Genomic DNA, 20,378 nt, shown 5'->3' on the forward strand with positions numbered 1-20,378 from the left:
GGGCATGCCCCCCCCCCCCCCCCCCCCAGAAGAAAAATGTTGTACATTTTAAAGTTAAATCCATCAATCTGGTGAACTTTGATAGCAAATTAGGAGGCTAGATCTATGAAAAACTTTATGCTCTTGTCAACAATTGTGTGCTGTACCCTTACAACATATACCTGTGTTGTATGAACACTGACCCCCTCCCACATACAAGTGCAAAAATGGGGAAAAATAGCATCTTTTCAAAAGTGCGCTGCTGGGTGACAGACTGAGATCTGCTCTGCAAAACACAAATAGGCTGAGTGTTTAGTCGCTTCTTTGCATTGACTTTGTATGATCATGTGTCTGTAATTGTTCTTTTTCTTCTGATGTGAATATATGTCTCCTATTGGTCAACTGCTCCAGCAGAAATCCGTTCAATAGTTTTTTTTTTTGCAATATTGTACTGACAAACAAGCAAACAAACAAACCAAAAAATGTCATCAATTTTTCCTCACTTTCTTTTTGTTGTTGTCATTTTCAACTATTTCCCAGGGAATAACTCATGGACCTTGATGAAAATAAATCAGGCATAATTTGGGAAACTGATAAATATGAACGTGTGCAGTTTGGTTCGGCTTGATTGGCAGACTGTTGGCCCTTATGCCCTCCACTCAGCTCTGGCGTAGGACTCACTGATGACCTGTGAAGGCTTAGGGACTCGATGTTTTATTCATTGTGAGAAGCGGGGGACTCGTGGGCTGCGACGCATGGACCGACGATGGCTGAACCAACCGAGGCTATTTCAGTCTTCCCGTAGCGAGCGTCCTTACCGCGGCTGCTCCGACCTGCAGCTGTTTGCTTTTTTTTTTCGGCTCGCGGGTGATCCGACCGATGCACCGCCTCCACTTGACTGAACGCGTGCCCCCCCCGCCCCTTAACGCTCCCCACGTAATGTGCCGGCGCAGTCGGTAGCGGCAACCGGAGCGCAGCCGCCCGCCGTGTCCTCTGACCTGGATCGAGCGCAGCGGCGTCTGGCTCGCGCGCGGCTGTGGAGAGGACGCACCACCGCAGGTAAAGTCGGGCTCCCCCCTCCCTCAACACGCACACACACACGCACACACACACACACACGCACAGACATCATTTGTAGCCTATCTGCTCTTCACCCACGGATGATTTATACGCTCAACAGATCTGGAGAAGTAATTGTTCGTTCTCTGGTCAAAATCACAGCCAGGGCGCACACGCACAGTCTCGGACAGTTTATTATTATTATTATTATTATTATCCTTTTTTTTTTTAATCGCTGCTAAAGAAATGACAACCGTGCGTCGCCGTTGGACAGAAACCCCCGTCAGTTCAGTCCCGCATCTCCAGCCCGTCGTCTCTACGAAAAGCATCATCCTTCCTCCTGCCGCCCACACTCATGTGTCACCCGAAGCGGCGGCAGATGGATCTTCAGCTGTGATTTTTTTTCCCCCCTCACCTCATCAGCCCTGGGTGGAGAGATGGAGTCGGGACCGGGAGGCCGTGGCTGCCCGTCACCGCTGCCCCTGCCGCCGCCGCCAAGCTGCAGGAAGAGTGCCGGCCTCCTGTGATCGGACCCTCCTCTGCTGCACCTGGACTCTTGGCCACCCGAACCCCAAATCACCAGCCTCTCTAAGGATCGCATGGACCCGCAGGGCGCAGGGTAGGGGGCGGCAGGGGCCTCCGGCAGAGACCAGGGCTTCACAACTCAAGTTTCACTTCACTAAGGCTCATGGTGAGTTATTATGGTGTTCATCATTATTCTATTACTCATATTACTTGAGTGAGTATGGCTGCCTGTCTGGTTTGTGACTACATGGTGACATTATATATCATTCAGAGACAAATGAGAAAGTGAGAGAGAAAAATGTCAGGGCCAATTTAATAAGAGCACAGATTTGTGAAAACTGTCTGTCTGTGAAAATAACTCATCATTACATGAGTAATGTTTTTCTTGACAGAAAACCTGCATTACAAACTGGTTTGCAAAACGTGGGCAATTAGCAGAAGGAGTGGTCTGGGGCCCCAGGACCATCCATACTGGCCCCTCAAGGGTCTGGGGCAATCGCCCAATGCTTGGTTGGTAATCATGTCTTGTTTTCTTGGGTGCACACTGTTCACAGCAACACTGATGCTGCTGTTTGGGTCAGTAGTATAAACCTGAGTGTTTCCAATGTGATATTTAAGAGTTTAAAAACAAAAAGGATGAAGATTTTTTTTACAATTGGCATCAAAGAAAGGCACTGATCAGGACATTTTAAAGAGAAAAAAAGAAACTTATCACTACTCTCTAGTGGACAAACCATAGAACGGTCACACCTATCTCTACTTAAATGTCTTTAATGTCCTGTCATTTATATTTTGAAATACACTATCTGCAGTGAGTTAGTATTGGTTGATTCATCGACCAGGCTCTAGTTTGCATTCAGTGCAATTATCTTTTCCATCATGTATCTTGGTTTTGAAAAATGAATAGCGTTATAGTAGATGGTGTCAGTCAGTGGAAGAATGACCTGACCAGCCCGATACATCCTCAGCACATCCCTGTGTCCGACACGCTCAGGATCAAAATGCACATTTGTGCTCAGTTCAGCTCGCACGTCCCACAGAAATACAAACAGCGGGACAGAAAGACATTATTCACCCTCCTCGGATGAATACAAGCAATGGATGCTTCTACATTTGACAAACCAAATGTAGAGAAACAACTATGACTTTAAATAAACTTTAACTTGTGAGCTGATGGAAAGCTCTGATGCCAGGAAAAAATGTTTTCCTGTTTATACATAGGCATCGAATTCAGGACAAAGAAACCTAATTATAAAGTCTTACGTCGTGACACAGCGCCTGGTCGGTCATCTGAGATAAGTGGAGTGTAGTGTGCACAGATCTCTGCTGCTGCGTGAGCATGCCTGTATTTTTTCTTTTTTTTTTCATTTCATGGGATCTGCAAGGGATTTAATCAGTCATGCTCTGTCCAATAGATGGGTTGCTCAGTGGAACGTGATGAGAGAGCATGCTGTCCCGGAGAGAGAGGGATGAGAGGAGGAAGACATGACAGTGTCTCTAAAATACAAGGCCTTGGAACACAAAGGGAAAGCGAGTTGACGCTGTCGTAAAGACTGAGCCAAGTTAGCCCTTGATTTCTGCCTCCACAGGAATCTTCAGCTTGAATTATGCACACGCAAGAGTGAAAGGAAAGGGAGGGCCAAACTGTTGTTTGAATGCACATTTTGCCTCTTAACACAGAGGGAATGCCAGACCTATACTGTATATGAGTCACTTTCTCTGAGCATCCTCCACATCCCTGCCTCCGCAGCTAAGTCATCTGAGCTCGGCTCAATAATATCAGTGCATTTATATTTAACTCAAGTGGGATTAGTCCCATTTCAAAACACCTCTTGAATTTGAGAATAGCCGAAAGGAATCGTTTGTCTTTTTAAAAATGGACAAGCTTGTCCATGTCACATAAAGACCACTGGGCTGTGCGTATTGGTTCACGCAGATCATGCTCATGTCTCTGAACTTCATCAGTTAATGTATGCCACTTTGGATTAACACCCATTCACTGATTATCTGTCAAAAAATATTTGTTGGTCACGTCTTGCATTTGACAACAATTTGTCTTTTGAAGATGACCATCCAAAGTGAGGATTAAAAGAGTAGTTTAACAATTTGGGAAATAACACTGATTTACTTTATTTCAGAGAGAGTTGCGAGGGTAGATATTAATCTCATGTTTGTTTGTATTTAAGCAAAATTAGGATTCATCATTATATCAAACATCATTTCCATATCATCATTGTAGCTCTTACTTCTTTTACTTTGCAAAACAAAGGTCCAACATAACCAATTGTAAACAAATGTAAGTCAAAAAGTCTCACTGGTAATATTTGTATCCAAACTGTCTGATGCAAACCTCCTTAAACAGCCAGATAGATGTTTGTTCCTTCCCCCAGATACAAATCAAGGTAGCAGTTGACTTGCTTGTTGACTCGGGACAGAATCTAAAATAGTGGAGTGCAAAGAAAAACAAACTGTTACCAGGATCCAAATTGCAGAGCACAGTCTTGACAGGTAGAAAAATATGGGAGTTTAATAAAAATAAAAAAGGCAATGGGTGGGCAAAAAAATATATGCAGGGGATCAAATAAAATTCAGGTAGCAAACAGGTAAAAACTATAGAAAAAGGACCGACGAACCACACGGAGGAGAAGAAACATAAGGAAACAAGGCATGAGAGAAACAGGAACTACACAGGTAAAGTGAACAGAGGAACTGACACAGACTAAATGCACAACATATCTTATAATTGAACACAGGTGAAACACTTCAGGGCAGAAAGTAAAAGCGGAAATATACTCAAGCTCCAAACCAGCCAAACGGGCAGGGGCGAAACATTACCTACTCTGTGGAGGTAACTAAGAATTCCACAAAAGGTCCAAAGAGTCTCTCGACGTCTCTTCTTAACAGGGACAGATCCTAACCCAGACTCCTTGGAATCACCTGGTTTTCTGCATTAACTGGTCATAAAATGTGAGCGGATCTTCTGCACACAATTTAGCAGTTACAAGCAGAAAGATGGATTCAGTAGAAATTCCATCGCACAAAATGGAAAGTAGATCATATTCGATCAATAGTGGGACCTGATTACAAATGTGTGAGACATGTATTCCACATTATGAAAGGATCACATTTTAAATATTTGCAGTTAAAAACTGTGATGGCTCTCGGCCTATCATCACACATTCAAAACGATGGATGTGTTCTGTTGACGCACTGAATCTCAGCAGTGCCCATCGAGTTGGAGCGGGATGATTTGATGGTGCCATCAGTGACATCATCAAAAGGTTGTGTAATGGTAGACGGCAAGTGCAGTTTACAGTTGAAGAGACACTGAAGTCTGGGTTATCCCTGTAGTGCTTTGGAGGGTCCAGGTTTTCTTTGACAAACGCGGGGCCTCAGTTTGTTCCTCTGTAAAGTCCTGCCATGGACACCAGGCTCCTTGCCCCATGTGTGTGTGTTCGTGTATGTGTGTGTGTGTGTGTGTGTGTGTGCGGTCAACTCATGAACGCAGATGTTAGCCAACTCCAGTGATTCCTTTAGGCCCATTAACTGTTACTCTGAGCACCTTCTTTTCAGCCGCTGCTTCTTGTGAACAACTCTTTGTAAGTCACAGTACCTCTTAACACACACACACACACACACACACACACCACGTCTTCTGACTCCAGTTGTCGTGTCTGACTCTTTTGACCTACACTGTGAATGTATGAATAACAATAATTTGTGGGTTTTTGTTAAAATAGGGTGATTTTTCACTGTTGAAAATGTATATATTCCTAGTATTCCTAGCAGAGCAAAAATAATGCAATAACTGACATTTATTTTATGGTTAAATGCACAGGCGGTTCATTTTCCCAGTGACTCAGTGCAGATTTCTAGACCCTGGTGCCATATCAGGAGATTTCATTAATGCACTCATACTGAAAGAGGCTTGAGTAATTGTGCAGGCTTTTGGAAACATGCTGCATATTCCAATGTCCAGAAGCAAGGCTCCAGGCGTCATGTTGTCATTCGGAGTAGCATGATTGAGGCTGGATGCCCGGATCCCTATGGAGCATGGCAGCATTGTTGCAGCAGTGCTGTCTGTATGCACAGGAGGACAGATTATGATTTTCACTTGCACGCTTAAAGCTCTTTGCTAACAGCGTCATGTCCGTGTCAGGAGCTGAAGGTTTTACTGGATGAGGTTATTAACGGAAAGGTTCACTTTTCGTTGGATTTCTTGCTGCGAGTGATATGTGAAGATGAATATTAGTCTCACGTCTGTGTTCAGTACAGGCTTAGCTTAGCATGAAGCCGGTTAGCCTGACTTCAAATGCAACCCCCTTACGTGCTTTATTTTGTTTGTTTATTTGACTTGGGTTGGGTTCCAATGTCTACAACTTGCGAGCATTGGCATCATCAGATCACCCGGGGCAATTGTACAAACTTGCAGAATGTGACATGTGACACACAGGAGGAATAGCCTGAGCTGCATGTGAGCAGAGCAGCAGCCACAGTGCTCCGTCACTGTCACCCAGGATGCACGCAGGCACAGCACTGAGTGGTAGGTCACCCGCATTTTGGATTAACAATCACGGCAAAACACAGGGAAACAGACCTCAAAATACACTGTGGGTCCGTGGGGTTTTCTGTGCTGTACACAAGACGTAACTATATGCAGTCTGTGTGGGCAGCAGGACTGATGAAAACAGAAGTGAATCTGATTAATCAGTCGACATAACACTGTATCCTATGGAGCCCCCTAAGTTTCAGGTGAGAGAAAAAGAACGCCATGTGTAATCCGTACCCATAGATTTGTAATCTGTATCCCCAGTTTTGGTTATCAGTACCCACAGTTTTGCAATCCGAACCCACAGTTTTGCAATCCGTACCTGCAGTTTTACAATCCGTACCCACAGTTTTGCAATCCATACCTGCAGTTTTTTGTAATTCATACCCGCAGTTCAACCAATTCTTTCTTCAGCGAGCAAGTAATTCACTACGGAACATTTCGATGGCGATCACATCCGACAGGGGACATTCTAAAACGCTTAACGTGAGAAACCTTATTGGAAAAGGCTTAACGTCACTCCATGTGCCAAGGCAGCAATCAATGATCACCAAATTTGTCTCAGATATGTCTGGTCATAAACACACCTGTCAAAAAAAACAAAAAACGAAATCCAATGAATATTGACGTTATCTTATATTAAGAATTTTCCTCTCCATAGAAGAAAAAGGCTTAATTTCACTTAATGTGCCAGAAAGCCGTCAATTTATCTTCTATGTCTTGTCATAAGCACTTACACCTGTCAAAAAAATCTAAGCCGAAATGTCCTATGATAATGGACGTTATTGATACGGCTGGGTTTTTGGTCTACGTAGGTAGATAAGAACGAACAGGTTATTTGTAATAATGAATGAGCAGAGGCAGACAGGTGGATGTCGGCGTATGGCAGGCCAACATGTTCCATAATGAATTCCACTTCCACTGAAGAAAGAAGTGGTTAAATGGAAAACTGGGTACGGATTACGAATCTGTGGGTATGGATTACGATCTGTGGGTACGGATTACACATGTTTTTTTTTTCCCCCTCTCACCTGAACCTAGGGGGGTGCCGTAGTATCCAATACATGTGGGTTTCATTTGTTTGAGTGACAAACTTTGGCTGGTGAGAGGCATCCAACTTTGGTTGTTCAGGCCCTGAACATCCAAAATGCATATTTGAGAGCTGCCAGATAACTGGGGTGTTGACGTTATAGTTAGAAATGTGTAAAGCAAGAAATAGATATTTCCTGGTGACATGAATGTGGTATTGATACAGTGAGGTCGCCAGGTTTGCTACTGTAATGGTATGAAAATGTTCAAAAAGATACAAGAACATTTCTTAAAAAAGAACGGCTCATCTTTCTTTTTCAAGAAAAAAGGCACTCGGAAGAGACCTACTGCGACCACCATGAAATGATCAGATTTGAAATAAACCGTTTTATTTCTGTGGTCCAATTATCTGTCCTCACTGACGCCGCTCCCTCTGCATTCACTCTGTACTCGCTCGACCACCGTCTCTCTATCTCTCTCTCTCTCTTTAGGACGCATTAGGGGGAACTGAAACTGAAAGTGTGTTCTGCTCTGAACCTCGAAAACATGTAGCTCTCATGACTGACTGATTCTCTCTGCAAAATACAGCTCCCAAGCGCGATTCTGATCCACAACAAACCCACGTTGCATGCTGCACCTTCGTCTGCCAGACAGTATTTACTGGGGCAATCTACCGTGGTAATCTACCGTGGTGATCTACCGTGGTGATCAACCGCGATTTTAAAGATAATTAAAATTGGATGCAGTAAAAATAACCACCTGGAATTTCACCGTGGTTTACCGTGAAACCGGTAGCAGTTTAATCCCTTGCTACATCATGATTGTACCTACCAAAACGTGTTTAACCACTGTATCAGGTGACCAGCATAAAAGTTGGACAAGCTTCATAAACTGATGTTTATAGTTCCAGCATGAAGAGAATTAACAATTGAGATACATCATATTATTCAGCGAGCTTATGATGTATGGTATATTTTTGAACTATGAACTAAGTTAACTGTTGTTTAGGTTGGTTGCATTGGTTTATCGGTCAAGGCTCCACTCTGACACCCGTTGCACTCACTGCCCAGTCAGGGGGGAAGAGATGGTCTCCTCAATGCTACACCTATAAAACACCAGCACCTCCCCCCTCCCTTTTTAACTCAGTCACTTAATAGCCAGATTTATCAACTTCAATGATTCTCCCACCCTTTGGTGTCATAAGATGTCTACACTGAACACCTCACCTGCAAAAGACTAAATGTTGGAACTGTGCCTTTAAACCGATTAATGCTGGCAGACGAATGTACCGACACCATAGACTGTATATAAAAATGGATGTGGTTCGGAAAGTGAAGCCAAATGCGAAAGTGCCTGAACCCTGTATTACCTCAGATGAACAACAGAAGGCAACTTCACCGGTCCCAAAAAGAAGTCTGTGAAGTCTATCCGCTTGCAGCTCTCAGTCAGACACCCTTTGCTCCTCCAAATATACTTCTAGCTTTAAAAAAAAACCCAAGATGGTGCTGTTCAAAATGCCAAACTCGAGGCTTCAAAACGGCAGCTCACTGATTGTCTTACATTTTGCTATAACTTTTGGCAACACTTCAGCAGGTGAAATCATCCCCTACTGTTTTGTCAAGGGGCATTACACATCGGTTGTACTTTTCATCATCAATTCTTGTGGCTCTAATAGATCATTTTAGGCAACAATTTCATAATTTGTCATTTGAAAATGTTTGTCATTCTGCAGGATTTGAAGAGAGTGTTGTCCTTCCCACCATACCCTGGGGATTACCTGCATCCAGTGGTGTATGCCTGCACTGCAGTCATGCTGCTCTGTCTGCTTGTCTCCATTATGACCTATATTGTCAACCACAGGTAAGACGATCATTTGTTCAATTTCCACATTTTCAAAGTCTTTTTTAAAAGTCTATCTTAATACAATAGTCACATGCCCTTTAGTATGTAGACAGGGTTATTGGTTCATGTAAATGTCTCTGTATACATCATCTTACTGTGAATCAGACAGATTTTTCTACTTTCCAGACGGACAAGTTGGCTTGAAAAAAGGCAGGATTTGAACTTCTCTCTTTTTTCAGTCTTTACACAACTTCTACCTCTCCTTCAAGGAGAGACTTTCTCAAGGTTTTGTTTTGTAACTAATCAGAATTAGTGAAGGGCATGCTCTACCTCCTGAGATCAATACAAATGGGTATAACAACAGGTGGGGGGTTTGATTCCTGGCTCCTCCAGTCCACATGTCTATGATGACATAAGACAGAGCACTGATTCCTGGATTGCCACTGTTGGCTGTGTGTAAATGGATAATTGATAGAGAAGTGCACTGTATGAATATGTGTGTGGGCGAATGGATGACTTTTGAGTGGTCGATGGGACTAGAAAAGCGCTACATGAATGCAGTTTATTTACAATTTGAATATTGTCTAAACATTTGACTGAGCTGGTGAATGTTTTGGGCCAAAATGCAACAAATGATTGAAAACTCATAACAATATGTTTTTATTTATTAACAAAGTGTCACACTACTAGCTAAAAGCTGACCTCATTTGACCATTATAAATATATTATTCGGAATTACAATAATATATATTTCATAGCTGTCTGAATTGGACAGGATTATTTGGCTGCATAGTTTGTGATGCCAATGATGACACAATGTGACAGATCAATACTATGCATACTATATTCCTATTCTCTCACTTCATTCATTTATTCACGCTACCTCTTTGTAACTTGCAACTGTCCACCATTCGCAGTGTGATCCGCATCAGCAGGAATGGCTGGCACATACTCCTCAACTTCCTCTTTCACACGGGCCTAACATTTGGAGTTTTTGCGGGGGGCATCAATCAGATCAACCTGCCGTTTGTGTGTCAGATTGTAAGTATTTGCTTTTCTTGACTTCTGTAGTGTGGTTGTACCTTTATGTCCATGTTGTCTGCACAATGCGATGGAGCAGAGAGAGCTGTTGATCGAGCAGTTCCAGTCAGTCCTGTATTCAAATGGACTCCAAACACGGTGACTCCTGGTTTAAAAAGTGAAGTGTACATTTTCATCAAACAATGTTCACTGTTCACAAAGTTAAATATTGACATGACATTTTAGCTTAAGGTTCACTTTATTTTATTTCCCTGCTTTTTTGGGTGTAAAATTTTCCACTTGTTCCAATACACAGTAAAGCTTCTATAAAAGTTATCCCCCCCAATAGACTTATTTTGCTACGCAGTATCTCATGGTCAGCCAGGAAAAGCTGTGGCTCTGTGAGGCTGTACTTATGCAAGGTGGTGCTTTGAGCAAAACACTTACAGCAATATGCTAACATGCTCACTATGACAAGGTAAAAATACTGATGTTAAGCAAATGTAATTGTTATGAAATAGGGGTTGACCGATATCAAACGCCCGATTATCAGCGCCCATATTCACCATTGTTATGATTATCGCTATCAGTCCTTTTTTAAAGCTTATTTGAAGATAAGATGATTCCATTTTAAAAAGCACTACTTTGGCTCTGATGTAACAGCTGTCACTACTCTCTGAACTTAAGCTATGTCATAATAAGGCTGCTCATAGCTCCCTGCACTTTTTGTGTTAAGGTCACGTTGAAATGTTCTGTGAATTAAACATAGAGTTTGTGTTATTCTAAATGTTGACACTTTTTTACTGCAGACAAATACCGATTCAAATATCGGTTATCTGTCTCTTAGATTAGTAATAATCGCTATCAGTAACCGCACTGAAAAAGCCATATCGCTCGACCCCTTTCCTTTAACTGGTTATAGATAGACATTAAGCCCAACCCACCAAACTCTACATGACATTAGGACGTTGTTTTTTGGGCAAAATCTGGTCGGTCCGTCATAGCCCTAATGTAGCCCTAACATAGTCGTTGAAAATTGGGCTATTTAGTCCGTTTGATTTGGTCCAAAGTTAACCAAAAAAGTAACTGAAAATTGGGCTGTGTAGGGTAGAGACTTAATAGAAATGTCTTTTCAATAACAACCTTTCATGTTTCAACAAAACATGTGGTTTAGATGTAGGCAAAGACGTCGTTTCAATGTCTTTTCAAGTGGGAAAGTATGTGCTGTTCACTAAATCAAAGAAATTGTTTGACATTTTGGGATAGCTTAACATGATACTCTTGCTGAGAGAAAGATGATAAATCAAGTATGAAGCTTGGGCCAGGAGATAAGAGACACCTTAGCTTAGCATAGAGGCTGGAAGTAGGGGGAAACATCAATGAGGGTGTGGAATCAGGAGCAACTGGACTTGGTTGTAGTTTCTCACCCAAGAGGCTTCTTCAGTTCTAGCTAGTTCAAGTTGTGGTGAAGATGGCTTCATTCACTCCCCTTTCAGACCATCTCTCTTCCCTGTTCAAAATATGTACATCCGTGTCTACAGAGGAGTGTACTTTGTCCTTTGCAGAACAATCTTGCGGTTAAGAAAAAGAGATGAGAATGTGAGCTTCACATTCTCATCTCTTTTTCATCTCTTTGGGCAAAAACACTTATAACACTTATAACCATTTATATCCAGTCACACAACTCTCCACACTTGCAGATACCTGTACGCATGCGCAAATCTCAGCATGCCTTGAAAATTCTTTCACACATACACCCCCCCCCCCCCCCACACACACACACACAATATTGCTACAATATCAGCCCTGTATCTATCTATTTACATACATGCTAATGTACTCATTTTTCTTTTTACATGTGTCAGGTTGGCATTGTGCTCCACTATGCTTCTTTGTCCACCATGCTGTGGCTGACATTCACTGCTAGGAATATCTGTAAAGATGTGTGCAAAGACCCACTTCGGGCCCAGGACAGGAATGGGCCAGGCCAGACTCACAGCAAACCAACCGTCCTGAGGTTAGTCGTAAAATAATAAGCAGGTGTTTATCTGGGATCTAGAGGAAACATGTTGGCCATCTTTATATACAGTCCATATTTGAGAAAGATTGATATCATAAATGGTAACTGACTGTATATATGAAGCACTTTTCTCCACTCAAATGTTTTTACAGCACAAGTCACATTCACTTGCAGTATTCAAACACATTTATACAGTAATGCTATTTATCACACTTTGTCTGTCCCCTTCATACACTGCTAGCACAGCCTTCAGACGCAATTTAGGGTTTAATGTCTTGCCCAAGGACACATCAGCATGTGGATTTGGGAAAGTGGGGATCGAACCCCCAACCTTTCTTAAGTTCACTTAATGACACATGGCATCTTGTTTTCTTAATCTGCATCCAAACAGATATGTAACAGGAACCTTGCTAGCAGCTCTGTGAGGCTGTATGTAGTCACAGTGGTGCTATGGGAAAAATCAGATTGGCACAATACTCACAATGTCAATTTAAACATGCTGATGTATCGTGCATGTTTGTAAAGTAATTGATTAACAGTTGTGAACTGTCTCTTTACCACCTGTTAACCAGCAAAATCCCCAAACCAGTATTTGTACTTGACATTTTTCACATTTTTTGCAGATTTTATCTTGTGAGTGATGGAATCCCTCTCATAATTGTTGGAGTTACAGCAGCATTTGGTATGGATAACTATGGCAGCAGGGATGACGCTTTGTAGTAAGTACTCATTTTTTTCTGAGCAATCACATTTTCATTCATGGTTAGTTAAAATCAATATTTATGTCCCTGTGTGACTTTTTCAGCTGCTGGATGGCATGGGAACCAAGCCTGGGGGGTTTCTATGGCCCTATGGCTCTTCTGATCTTAGTCATGTCTGTGTACTTCTTGTGCACCTACATCCAGCTCAAACGCCACCCACAGAGGAAGTATGAGCTAAGAGTTCTGAGTGAGGAGCAGCAGCAGTTATCATCCAGTGAGTCAAACCATCACTGCCACACAGACACTGGTGGAGCTTGTGGACCTGCTGTGGACAGTCCACAGTTTGCTACAGGTGTTTCAGTGCTGGCCAATGAGCACTCATTTAAATCTCAGCTCAGGGCCACAGCCTTCACCCTTTTTCTGTTCCTGGCAACCTGGGCTCTAGGGGGGTTGGCAGTATCTTTGGGACATTTCCTGGATATGATATTCAGCTGCCTGTATGGGGCTTTTTGCGTCACTCTGGGGCTCTTCCTTCTCATCCAGCACTGTGCAAAACGTGATGACGTGTGGCACCGCTGGTGGGCTTGTTGCCCTTCCAAATCCAAGACACAGGATGGGAATCGTGGAGCACAGATCCAGAGGCAGGGGCTACATCAGCCCCACTGCCACCTTACCTCCCCATACTCAGACAAGCAGCTCTCGCCTCACCTTGTGCAGAGTTCCTACCACAAAATTACTTCGCCCGCACAGAGCCCTACACCCAACCATACGGGTCCATGCTGTGTGGCTGTGATGAGTCCTGTCACAACAGCCCCACTATCACCTCTCACTGAACCAATGCCCTCACAACGTCCACATTCACTCATTGACGAACTGCCTCGTCCCGTTCCACCCCTACAGAGCTGCCTTATTGACAGAACAAAGTCATCCTCTTTCAACCGCCCACGCCCATGCCTCCGGGACTACCGTTCTCACATGACTTCCACCAGTATGGATGGGAGTGTGCACAGCTCCCACCTGGACAGCCCTGCACACCACCTTGAAGGCTCACCACTGGTTTCCAACAGCCCACACCCAGACATCCAGCTTCCCTGCCCCAGCCCCCATTTGGATAAACAGCTGGTTTCCAGCCACAGCTTGCAACGCCAGACCTCCTGCCACAGTGCACAAGACTCAATGACTTCCTGCCACAGCCATGCACACAACATGCATGATGCCTTGAGTTCCTGTCACAGTCTCCTCTTGCCTTCTCATGGGGTCCACACCTGCCAGTGGCACATGTACAGCTCAGCAGATCATTCCTCCAACACAAGCTGCTGTGAGAAACCTGATCCCTACACGTTGCAGTATCACCAAGACCCTGAAGCCTACAGCTGCATGCCAAAGACAGGAGACAAAGAAAAGGATAGACTCTGTGTTGAGGTGGAGCAGAAAGGTAACCCAAGAAGTACTCTGCCTCGGCAGCATGCCACTGTCAGCCTACGAGGCACCATCGCCCGTAACAGGAGCCTGCAGGAAGACAGCCTGTTTGGTTCAGATGCCACAAGAAGCATACGAACTGGCCCTTGGAAGAATGAAACCACTGTATAGTTTTCTTATCCTTGTGCTTGCCAGACCCCTCATCAGCCCTCTAGTCAAACTTCTCCTTCAGTGTGAATGAAGTGGGTCTCACTGCCTTCAGCTTTGCCCTTAAACTACAGGTTGGGCTTTCAATGGGGGCTCGTATGCTGATGTTATTTCAGAAGCCTCTATGACAAACTTATCTATGTGTGTTAAAAATCAGTTTACAAGGAATATATTTAAAAATTAGAAGTTAACATTGAATATGTTTTATGCTCCATGCAGTTTAAAGTTGCAACCATTTTAGGGGAAAAGTAACTCACAAGTTAACAATGTCTCAGCAGGAAAAGGTCCTGGGTTCGAACGCCATAAGTACCAGCCTGGTCATATGGGTGTGGAGTTTGTATGTTCTCTGTGTTTGCATCAGTTGCGCCACATTCCTCCTACAGTCAAAGGACCAGAAGGACATATGCAAGGAAAACTCCGGCTTTGAGGCTTTCACGGGTTGCAAACTTTGGAAGTAACTAGGAAATTATGTGAACCTCTTAAAACCTCTACTCCTTCCACTGCCCTTGTGACTTTACACTAATATTATATAAAGTTCTTAAATATCCATACGCCCTACAGCAAGCAAGTGGGAGAATAGGAAGCCCGAAAAATCCTTCAAATGCTTCATGCATACTCATGAGGGTTTGGGGGTAGAGGTCTTCGCAAGTTTGGACCCAATCCAAAACTGACCAGTGGGGAAAAAGGGACCCTACCAAAAAGTGATCCAAGGACAGTGAGTGCACATCCAAATGTCCAAATGGACCTAACGATAATTAGACCTGATTATGAAAACAGTCAGTATTATGCAAGGAATTATCACTGATTGCACCTTTGAATACTTGTTTCAAAGGTGCAATCAGTGATAATTCTTTTCCTTATTGTTATTATGTTACAGTGTCGGGTGTCCATATTAAATGTCACCAGTATATCAATCAGTCAGGTAAAGTTATGTAAAAGTAATCCCTGTGAGACAAAAGCTGAGGTGCTTGACTGCACAGAATGCTTGGTTCCAACAGAAGACGTCACCGATTTGTTTATACGGTCATCTGCCCCAAGCACAGTTCGTTCTTCCTATGTTAAGCGGATAAAATGTTTGGAATATCAGAGGGAACAGATTGGGGTCTACATTGAACTAGAAGAGGTATGTGCTGTAATCCAAAGGTGCTTTGGGGCTGTAGAAGTATTTCACTGAGATGCAAAATGTAAAGCTCATTACCAAGGTGTGTTTTCATCTGTGAGTATGTAAGGGAGTCAGCTGCAACATCTCTTGATGCATGGCATTGTGCCACTAACTTGTCAACATGTTTTTGTCATCTGCTTCAGTAGATGTCAGTCACTGACTTTGAATAATCTTTGTGTATAAGATAACCAGATAGGTAAAGCACCCCCCTTTGGACCGAATAACTGTTGTGTGTCTAAACAGGCCAAAGCAAATTTGTTGTATTCATTTGGAGGATACAATCGAAGTTTGGTCATTTCCAGCAGTACAAACAGTCAAAGGCAGATTGTAGAAATTAAAATGCCTGTAAATCAGTCATCAGGAATCGTTCAAACAAACCATTTGGACTGCATTGAATATGCATGCACGTTTTATCCCATCAGGTTAACAGGTTTTTCAAAATCAGGAACAAAAATTTTATTTCTGAACCTACAACATTTACACAAGATCTTTTGGACATTGAGATGATTGCCATGTATGCTATCATGGGCAGCCGATGCACAGGGAGGGCTGGTGTGCCTGCCTCCTGAGAACTGCACTAATCACAGCAAATTGATCAACGCTATGCTGAATGCCTACTGTAATGACTATAAGGATGGAAAAAAACTATATGGATCAATTTGCATTTGTAAGACATGCAAAGACAGGCTAGGTTAAAATAGCCCCCCTTTCAAAAAGTAAAAAAATTATCTATATATATATCAAACATTTCTATGCATTGTGTTGCAGATGTATCTACTTAATTAGCATGCAAACCCAGGTCTTCCAATATCACTTTGTTCCTCAAGTGATGATCGCTAGTCATTGACTCGTCCAGTCTCCCCTCAGTCCAACATGAGAAGATGAAGAAGTTGTTTCTGTGTGGGTTAAAAACCTTGGCTGCAGCCGCCTTCTCTCTGTTACATTCCTTCATGCTTTCCTCAACCTCAGATCCTCATTCTGCTGTTATAGCTGGTATCCCTCACATTACTCCGCGTCTCGTGGCCTATCCTCGCCTCTTGCACCACGGCTTCCCTTTCTCTCTGACAGGGCAGATGAAGTGTAAAATTGTCAGTCTGTCTAACAATAACCAAAGAAAACAACCACCCAGTTCTTTAATGAGATTGCAAGTCAAGACTGTGTGGAAAACATTACACCTTGGATTGAAACTTGGGCGTGATTAGCCAGCCCCAGTCCCTTAACATGGTACACAGAGACGTCCCATAAAAATGTGGACTTTTGGAAGGTCCATTATCCCACTGATTTGTCCTGGTATGCCCAATGGCCACTTTGATTATGGCTTAGATGAAGGGGAGGGGGGAGCTGAGATCAAAGAGTGCATTTACTTGTTTCTTACAAAAGAGGTGGATACAACTTACTGCTAACTTGCCCCCCCCCCACACTAGTTAAGAGTTTTGTGTTTTTGGTTGTTTTTTACACATTGACCCTTTAAAAGATCTATATTTGTTAATGCTTTGTTTTTGTTGGCATTAGACACTATGATTTTAAAGACCCCCTGCAGTCACGTTTTAAAAGTATAACGTGGAAACCATCCACCCTCTCTCCCTCATTGAGGAATTCTGACACTATGAATATTCATGATATGCAAATAACACAGGCTGCACGCCCCGCCCACCACAGCAGCTCGTGCTAGGTTGACCTGTGAACTAATGTGCGCAACAAGATGGCTAGCGGCAACATCGGCGAGATTTGGCCATAAAACCTTCACGAACTGCTAATGCTAACGCTAACTGTATGCTGACACACCTGCCGTCCTCTCGTGGATGCGCTTCCTCTGCGTTTCCGGTTTCTTTGCCTACATTTGCATATTCAACAGCGGTTGGTTTTCTGTATTTGTGACGTACCAAATCTAGCTTGCCCAGGATTTGCTTGAATTTAAAACTGCAGAGTGCACAGAAATCTACTCAAGGAGAGGAATGTGAAAACACCTCTATAGTGACAAAATTTGCTCAACACTAGTCCCTATAGTCAATGTCAGACATTTTAGAGGACAGAAACAGAAGAAAAACACTTTTTTGAGTGGAGGGGGACGTTAAATATGAGTGACACGTGAAAGCAGATTTGAATCAGTGTGAGCATGTGTTGTTTTTTGTGTGCAACTGTGCATGAGTAGGTACATACAGATGTGGTGTCTTTGTTCTATATATATTTGTTATTATGGATCCACCCTTGCAGAATTTTACATTTACATATATTGATAATATTTAAGTCTATGAAGATTTTCTATGGAGACAAGTGATGTATGCTGCCAAACAGACTCTTGTCTGACAAATATTGCACTAGTATGTAATATAGTCACTTTCACTTGGTGAGTTAAGTCAAAAGAAAAGTGCAATGTGTTAAAAAGCACAAATTTTGTACAGTGCCAAATTATGTGCCAGTTTTCACTGTGATGAGAAACTCCACACCACCCATTCTCAACATTGTAGCATCATACAAACTTGAACTCAGGTTTTAGAAGATCATCAGCAACCCTTTCAAGTTGTTCCACACACCTTTATAGGTTTTCATCAGAGAGGTGTTAAGAGCCATGAGTACGTTCATAAATCAGACCAATTTTCTGTTTTTATACATTTTTGTAAAGTGGCTATAGACAAGTGTTTTGCTTTGAAGTAAACATTGATTACACAAAAAAATAGCACCATTAGCATTTAGATTGGTTATACATAGGCCTTGCTTCTACTATGCAATTCTGTCTGCCAATGCACAAAATTTTCACAAAAAAAAAAAAGACTGCTCAATTTACAGCCCAAAGGAAGTACATCTGCTACTGCACAACCAAAACCGGAAGAGGACAGTGCTTTTGTTTTTACAAAACCTGCCTACTCATACATCTGGGTGTTTTTCTCTGCCTTTATCATAGCAATCTAGTCAGGCTGGCCCTGGAGAAGGGTCATGGCATATTTCGTGCATAGTATTTATCACTGCCCCAACAGCGCAGTTTATTTAATTTTGTAAAAATACCGTGGGAGGCACAGTGGTTTGCACTTTCTGCAAACTGCAAACAGCTGACTGTTAAAAGCTTACTGCTCATGCCCGAGATGAGCCGGGGGCTTCAAAATAATTGCACCAGTGGTCCTGCTTTAGTTAATTTAATTATAATAATATATTTAATTTAACTATTAATACAGTGCTTTATTTAACAGACAAAGAAGACTTCTATATTGGCCAATGACCCACTGACCTTTAAAGTGTTTATCCTTTTAAGTGATGGTGATGAAATAAAACTCAGAGAAGCTTACTGGCATGTGATGTGCATTATTATTTAAACTATGACTTGAGATATACTGTACATAGTCTTTAGAAGTGATGATTAACCTCTTTCCCATGGCCTAGTGTTGAAAACCAAAATCACAGTAAATCATACTACTGAATCCCAATACTCGTAGAATTGAAATACTTAAAGATAGCAGTACATATCAAATCCCAAGTATCATGATAGTATTGAAACAAAGTTTCATCATGTAAAGTTCTTTATTGATCAAAGAAATAATGGTCTCACAAAATAATCCATTTTAGGTTTTTATGGAGCTTTCACCAGCATGTCATGGACTTCATCACTTACTTAAAGTTGCTTCCATCTGTCAGTGTGGTTAGCTCACGTAATGACCGCTAACCCAACTCCACTGAGCCAACTTCATCTTTAAAATAGGATTAAAATCCTCATATATTTGGGATTTTATTTGTTTCATGTCTGAATACATAATGGGACATTTTAGTGTGGATTATAAATAATTTTTTTAGCAAAATATATTATCATGTAAACACTTATTTCATTAAAGCAAACAAACATCTAAATTAAAAATCTGATTTCCAATTTTCTTTGCATGATAATAATTTCGCTACTATATAATTTGACTTTCTGAGCTCAAAATGTACTATTGCAGACACAGGTATGAGACAGTTGTGGATGGTTTGATAATATTTCATCAAGCTTAGTCCTTGTTTACATTATAGGTTTACTTAATTCCAACTTTCCACATTTAATTGTGCTTTTCATAGCCTTCGTTTTGAAACACCTCTCTTGTTCATGGTATTTATCATAATATTTAGAATTACATCAGTTAAATTCAGCCTTACATTTTATTCTACTTTTAGGCCATAATTAGGCCTTTATATTGACACTAGTATTACATTTCAACAGGGATGTCACCCTGTCATATATTGTAGGTTAAACACAGATGTTCACATATACTGTATGTCAACATATCCTAGTTTGATGTACTGTAGGTATGATCATCAAACAACACTAACCTTCAGCCTGATGTTGATGACTGTGTACAAGTGATGTGTTGTTGTGCCCCAGTATTGCAACAGCTCCAAGTGTCTCCCCAGCCCAGGGAAGGACTGACACTGAGGAATACTGTCCAAGCATGAAACCATTATAATGTGGCATTTTTTATTTCTCACGTCTATTGTGGATTTTCAACAATGTGAAATAAAACAATTGGACACCTTGTAAGACAAAGAAGTGCCGATATGTGCACTGTGTTGTTTGCACTTGAAATAAAGATTTACTGTGATACACAGCATGACTCATTGTTCTATATTTGTAAAGGGCTGTAGCTACCATTGAATTCCCATGAATTATACACATTGAGTATTTTATGACTAATTTCCAGTAAGGTTATCCTAAAGCCTTGTTTCGTGCCATATGTATAAAATATGTGTGTGTGTATGTATGCATGAATGTATGAAAAATATTGACAAAGACAAACTTGAAATATGAAAATATAAGTCATTTTTTTTGACACCATAGAGCTCCAGTAACAGATCTTTACAGATATTCCTAACAGGTAACGTCAGACACAGCATTGGTGGACAAAG

The 20,378-nt window shown here is 41.9% G+C and overlaps 1 protein-coding gene across 1 annotated transcript; it reads left to right on the forward strand.

The window, feature by feature from the left end:
• The first annotated feature begins 27 nt into the window (after positions 1 to 27).
• Positions 28 to 20,019, forward strand: adgra1a (adhesion G protein-coupled receptor A1a). Its single transcript, XM_035611649.2, has 7 exons — positions 28 to 1,038; positions 1,462 to 1,729; positions 8,874 to 9,001; positions 9,901 to 10,024; positions 11,869 to 12,020; positions 12,647 to 12,742; positions 12,829 to 20,019. The coding sequence occupies exons 2-7, from the start codon at positions 1,727 to 1,729 to the stop codon at positions 14,312 to 14,314; spliced, it is 1,989 nt and encodes a 662-aa protein (XP_035467542.2). The 5' UTR covers positions 28 to 1,038; positions 1,462 to 1,726; the 3' UTR covers positions 14,315 to 20,019.
• The last annotated feature ends 359 nt before the right edge of the window (positions 20,020 to 20,378 follow it).

Source organism: Scophthalmus maximus, chromosome 16 (assembly GCF_022379125.1).
Source record: "Scophthalmus maximus strain ysfricsl-2021 chromosome 16, ASM2237912v1, whole genome shotgun sequence".
Taxonomy (NCBI): Eukaryota; Metazoa; Chordata; class Actinopteri; order Pleuronectiformes; family Scophthalmidae; genus Scophthalmus; species Scophthalmus maximus.